This window comes from Chenopodium quinoa, unplaced genomic scaffold (genome assembly GCF_001683475.1).
Source record: "Chenopodium quinoa cultivar QQ74 unplaced genomic scaffold, ASM168347v1, whole genome shotgun sequence".
NCBI lineage: Eukaryota > Viridiplantae > Streptophyta > Magnoliopsida > Caryophyllales > Amaranthaceae > Chenopodium > Chenopodium quinoa.
In genome coordinates, this window is record NW_018743331.1 from 1802264 (window position 1) to 1807475 (window position 5212).

At 36.8% G+C, this 5212-nt stretch overlaps 1 protein-coding gene across 1 annotated transcript; it reads right to left on the reverse strand.

The window, feature by feature from the left end:
• Window positions 1-1150: 1150 nt before the first annotated feature.
• On the reverse strand, window positions 1151-4950 carry LOC110737729 (general transcription factor IIE subunit 2-like). The gene is made up of 4 exons (XM_021918059.1): window positions 4649-4950; window positions 4338-4469; window positions 4117-4233; window positions 1151-1737 (listed from the first exon to the last, which is right to left on the reverse strand). Exons 1-4 carry the CDS (start codon window positions 4931-4933, stop codon window positions 1276-1278), a joined length of 996 nt encoding a protein of 331 aa, XP_021773751.1. The 5' UTR covers window positions 4934-4950; the 3' UTR covers window positions 1151-1275.
• Window positions 4951-5212: the final 262 nt, after the last annotated feature.

Consider the following 5212-nt stretch of genomic DNA (forward strand, 5'->3'; position numbering starts at 1 on the left):
TTCTCAATAGTGGTGATCAACTTTGGCCCAGCCCGATCCGGTCTGAAAATAGGGCGGGTTTGAGCAAGCCTAAAAAATGCATTTTTAGTTAAAAATCCAAACCCGGCTAGAAAAGCCCGAAAAGCCCATTTTAGCCCGAAAAACTAGTTGTTATTACCTACACCCCATTGTAGGTAGTAATATCTACACGCCAACAATACTATACCTTCCCTACAAGTAATTGACATCAAGATTGTAAGGTTTCTTGCATAAATTCAAGAAAGCCTAATGCTACCAAATAATGACGATCATTGATACTTACAACAGTGTGTAACCCTGGCTCTACAGACTCAAACAAGAAGCTGGGTGCTTCATGATCATTTTCGTTTACTAGACATCGATATGCAACTATGCAAGCACGGGTGTCAACTGATCAGAGAAAATGCACTGCGATAATGGAACCAAGTTTCCTCTTCTAGACTTTTCCACAAACTTAGCAGACTGGTCCACTATATTCATGACATTAATATATCAGCAAAGCTTGAGTAACATGCTTGTAAACAAGAAATTAAAAACTCAGTATGACAAATTAAACTAGTTTGGCTATTTAAAAGGTGATACAGTGTTACCCTGTGAAGGAGAGGAAAGAACTGAAAACACTACAAACTGTGTAGAATGAACAGACGGATTGACAGCATTGAGCTGCAAGACTGAAAAGACGACGACAGATTTCGACGACGGCAAGTAGACGGCACAAGAGGCTGAGTAATTGCAACAGCCATTTTCAAAGATGATCAGCTGAATTTCATTAAAGGGCAGCTCACTAGGATATTCCCAACTTCTGCACAAGAATTTTAGTCCCAATTGTCTTGTCACTCATCTGTTAAAAGATGTTGCTTCCATGAGCTTTAAATGCTGAAGCATGGACTTGTTTACTGAGTAGTTCTGGACTTAAATTTCATGTGGTTATTTGTTGGCATTAAACACCTCTGTTTTCACATATTTTTATCTTACAAAATGCAGTAATTTTTCCTTTTTACTGGCATAAAAAGCCTCCACGAACCATTGGTCAAACAACAGCTTGTCAACTTCTATTTAATTGCGGAGTAATTCACAAGGTAGGCGTGCCCTAGAGAACAATTTTATTTTTGGTACAAAAGAAAGCAAGCAATAGAATTAAATGTTCAAGCAAAGCATGAACAGATGACATTGGAGTATATAACCCCGTGAGTTACACAATAAAGAAATAGGATCAATACTCAATAATCTTGAGATACAGAGTACAATATTCGATAATTACATCTTATCCACAAAAGTGAAGCATCCTATGTAAATGCATGTCTTCCACAAGAAAGAGGATGGAGTATCCAGACAAAGAAAGAAGAGTAAATATGCGGCAATATCGGCAAGGCAATTGGCAACCTTATCAAGGTTCTGAAACAACTCTGGAAGATGAGCGTTAGTGAGCTTGGTCCTCTTGCTAATTTCGTGCTTCTTCTTCTTAGGTTTATTTTTGGAGGAAACGCCTTGAATCTGTGCTGCAGCCCTTCTCTGGGCAGTGTTCGTAAGAGGCTTGATTCCAGTTTTCTGAAGTTCTTTCTCAACATCAAGAAAATCGCGAGGCAATTCAATGCTCCGGAAGAATTGTTTCAGATCATCATCTACCTTAAAAGAAACTCGGGGATCATCTGGATATACTATATCTTCCTGTGAATCAAAGTTTGAGAGCAGCCAAACTTTTCGATCGGCCTTCAAGGCCTATGAAGAAAATACACTATCAGCCAGGTTTTCCAGCAGTAAAATAAGGTTCAAAATTTTGAAATCAATGACAGACTAACAGTAAAACAAGGTTGAAATTCTATTTTTTTAACCAATAAATGTGATCCATCTTTTGCAATCCATTAAGCTAAGAATCACTATTGACTGAATTCCACCATGAACAGCTTCAACAAACTGAATAATATTTTGCATTAATGGAGAAAGAACTTGGGAAAAGCAGAAAATCAACAGGAACTAAGGAGGATGCTTTCAAAATTTAAAGGAAAATGATTCAAAGCAAAACTACCAAAATGCTAACTTTAGTTGACATAACACATGAGAGATGACCAGTAAAAATAACAGGAAAGTGGTTCATTACCCCCTGAACCTGGTATATTGCCACCTTAAGTTAATTCAAGTGCAACATAACCTCGTTGAAGTATAAAGGTACCCAATTGCCCCCTTAACTTATTCACTAATGCAAATTAGTCCTAACAAAACTTTCTATTAATTAGTATTTCATAAGGCATGAGATAACCAAATGTAATAGGGTTCCTACAGCTTGGGCTTACATGTAGAGCGATGAGATACTCAAAATTATCCACTGCCTCTGGAAAAGTTATTTCCAAGAGCAGGGCAATGAGGAGTCGAATTACGCAAAGGCTCATATGAGTTTGTTGTGTCTAGGGATGAACCATGGATGTACCTTATCAGATTTGAGGCTGAGGCAAAAGGGTCCAAGTACTATATAGAAGCAATAAATCTCACTCACCATAACAATAAAAGATTAAAAGTTCCCAAAATGATTTGGGTTCAGCTAATATGGATCTTCAAAAGGTACCATCCGCAAAAAACGGAGCAAAGAAAGATAAGTGATAAAATGAAAGTCGGCGAAACCGATAAAAAATATAGTGATTTAAAAAAAAAAAAAAAAAAAAAGAGAGAGAGAGAGAGAGAAAGCGGTGCAAAGTGAAAACCCAACAAGAGGACATAAAATATTAAATTTGACAAAGTTTTATAAAAAGGCTAAGGAGAGATTAAGAGAGGAAAAACATGCAAGTAAAATCACTAGAAAAAAGTCGAAAACCATAACAAAGGAAAAATATATACTTCGTATATAATTTGCAAAACACAATGAGTTCAGTTGCAAGGAGTATATATACATATATAAAGTCATGACATGTCCTCGGTGTACTTTCTCTAAAACACTCCACCCTATCCAACACCATATTTTCCTCAACCCCCGAAAGACTCATATCACTTTCGTCACCCTCCAAGTTTTCTTAATCTTCCACTTAACACTTACGAAAATAAAACAAAAACTGCAGTAAAAATAAATCAGATAACCCACCATTTACCGACTACGTCATCTTTTGACACTTCTTTTCTTCCACACCATTTTCTGCAATTTCCAGAACCTCTACCCCAAAATGCCAATTTTTTCATATTTATTCTCCTCTCTACAAACTCACCTCCCTCATTCCCAAACTGTAACCACCACCCTAATTTCCAACTACCGATTACATGCCCGCCCCAACCACCACCACCTGAATCATGTCCTTAGCTGTGTGGAGTTAACATCATACAAATCCAACGATCAGCAATCAACTAGCCAACTCCTCACAAAAAAACTAGTCTCCCTGACTTTTTCCACACCATCATCATCAATTAGTAATCATCTCCAATTACTGTCCACTTCCTCAGCATCAAGAACATCTTTCCAAGATTCTCCATACTCCAAAATCTTCTCGCAATATTGGGGAACTTTTTGGATTGATGGGAGATTATAGGGAAAAGAAGGTTAAGCAGGAAGTGGAATTCGTTACCTCAATCAACCAGCACAGAGTTATAATTTCATTCCTTTTACAAGTTCCTTGGCAGCACTCTTCATTATTTAATTTTATCAACTCCCTTTTCTTATGAAAGAAAAGAAATTACAATGGTAAAAGTACATATATGAAGCCTAATACCAACAAATGAGAAATAATTAAAATATATACATAATAAGACTAGTAACTGTCTACCTAGTGAAAAATTACAAGTGCCAATTTTGGGTGGATTTATTGCCATAAATCATGTAGAAACCATGCCATGCATCATATATAATATAGGGTAATTGACCTCAATTAAATGAGAATAAGGGAGTTTATTTTCCCTGTGAACCGACTTTGAGAAAAATTGCCAACGAGTAAACGTCAGATATTATGGTAGCAAATCCACTCTTCACCATTAAATCGTTGATAAAGATAAACTATATGCGTATGTCACAGAGAGGACATATATATATATATATAAGAATCCACTGGCAAATTGAAACTACTATTCCAATGATGCTGAAGAAAGGCTAGGAAGGAAAGGTTGAGAAGAAAAATTAGTTACCTGCAAGTCCTCCATCACATTTATATAAGAATCCTTTAAGTCAATGATTGGCATGCCTTCCGGATATCTCCGTATTAAGACAAGCAATTGGTCCTTGTTCTTAACTTCATGCTTTGACTGTAAGGATAAGGGAACTCAAACAATTTAATTGGTAGGAGAATAAATGGTTTCACTATCAAACCCGATGAGCTGATAAATAAAAATCAACCACTGAGGCCTACCTTGTAAGAGAAACACTGCCCATCATAGCTCACTTTTGGGTTGTTCTTCAAACTTTCAAACACAGTTTTGTTTGCATAAACATCAACATGGCATACTTGATTGATTTGCTCAGGAGTTAAGGCTTCCCTCCGCTGCAACCAACCCAAAGACATTAAGCAGAATATCCAGCCAACATGTAATGCAAGATTATTTCACTACTTATGTTCTTGTCTTTGCTTAAACACATTCAAGGTTAACAAAATACTATCATCTATTAGTTAATAACCTGACAGGTACAAGTGTAACACAACAGCTTGCATACCCAGCGTACCTCTAGAAGCAGATCAATGACACGCTTTATTTGAGCTCCAGCAGGAGCCTTCCTTATGCTATTAATGATCTGAAGCCTCTCGGTATCATTTGAAAATTTGACAGGAGGCCTTGCATTTATAGATGGTGAGGCAGTTGGCAAAGTTGATTTCTGTACATTAGAGTTATGCTTTGGTGGATTGGAGGACTTGGTTGAAGCTTGTTTTTCAGAAGCAATACTCGAAAGAGTTGACTGACACTTCTCTTGCTGTTTCCGAAACCTTGCTAAATTTTCTTGGAGTGACATCTATCACAACAATGGCATGAAGGAAAACCAAACAAACGTAGTGATCAATGAAAAAGATCAAAAGCATAGCAAACAAGAACACTGACAAATCCATCCGAACATAGAAGGGCCGCAGTTTGATCCTCCAATGTATCAAAAACTAATAATACTCGCATACATATGGTTATGCATTGATTTACATATGCTAACTATTAGCTAACAAGCACATAATCTGATAACAAAACCTTGTTTCCTACAGCAAAAAGGAGAATACTATACAAATTCATCACTTTTTTCATG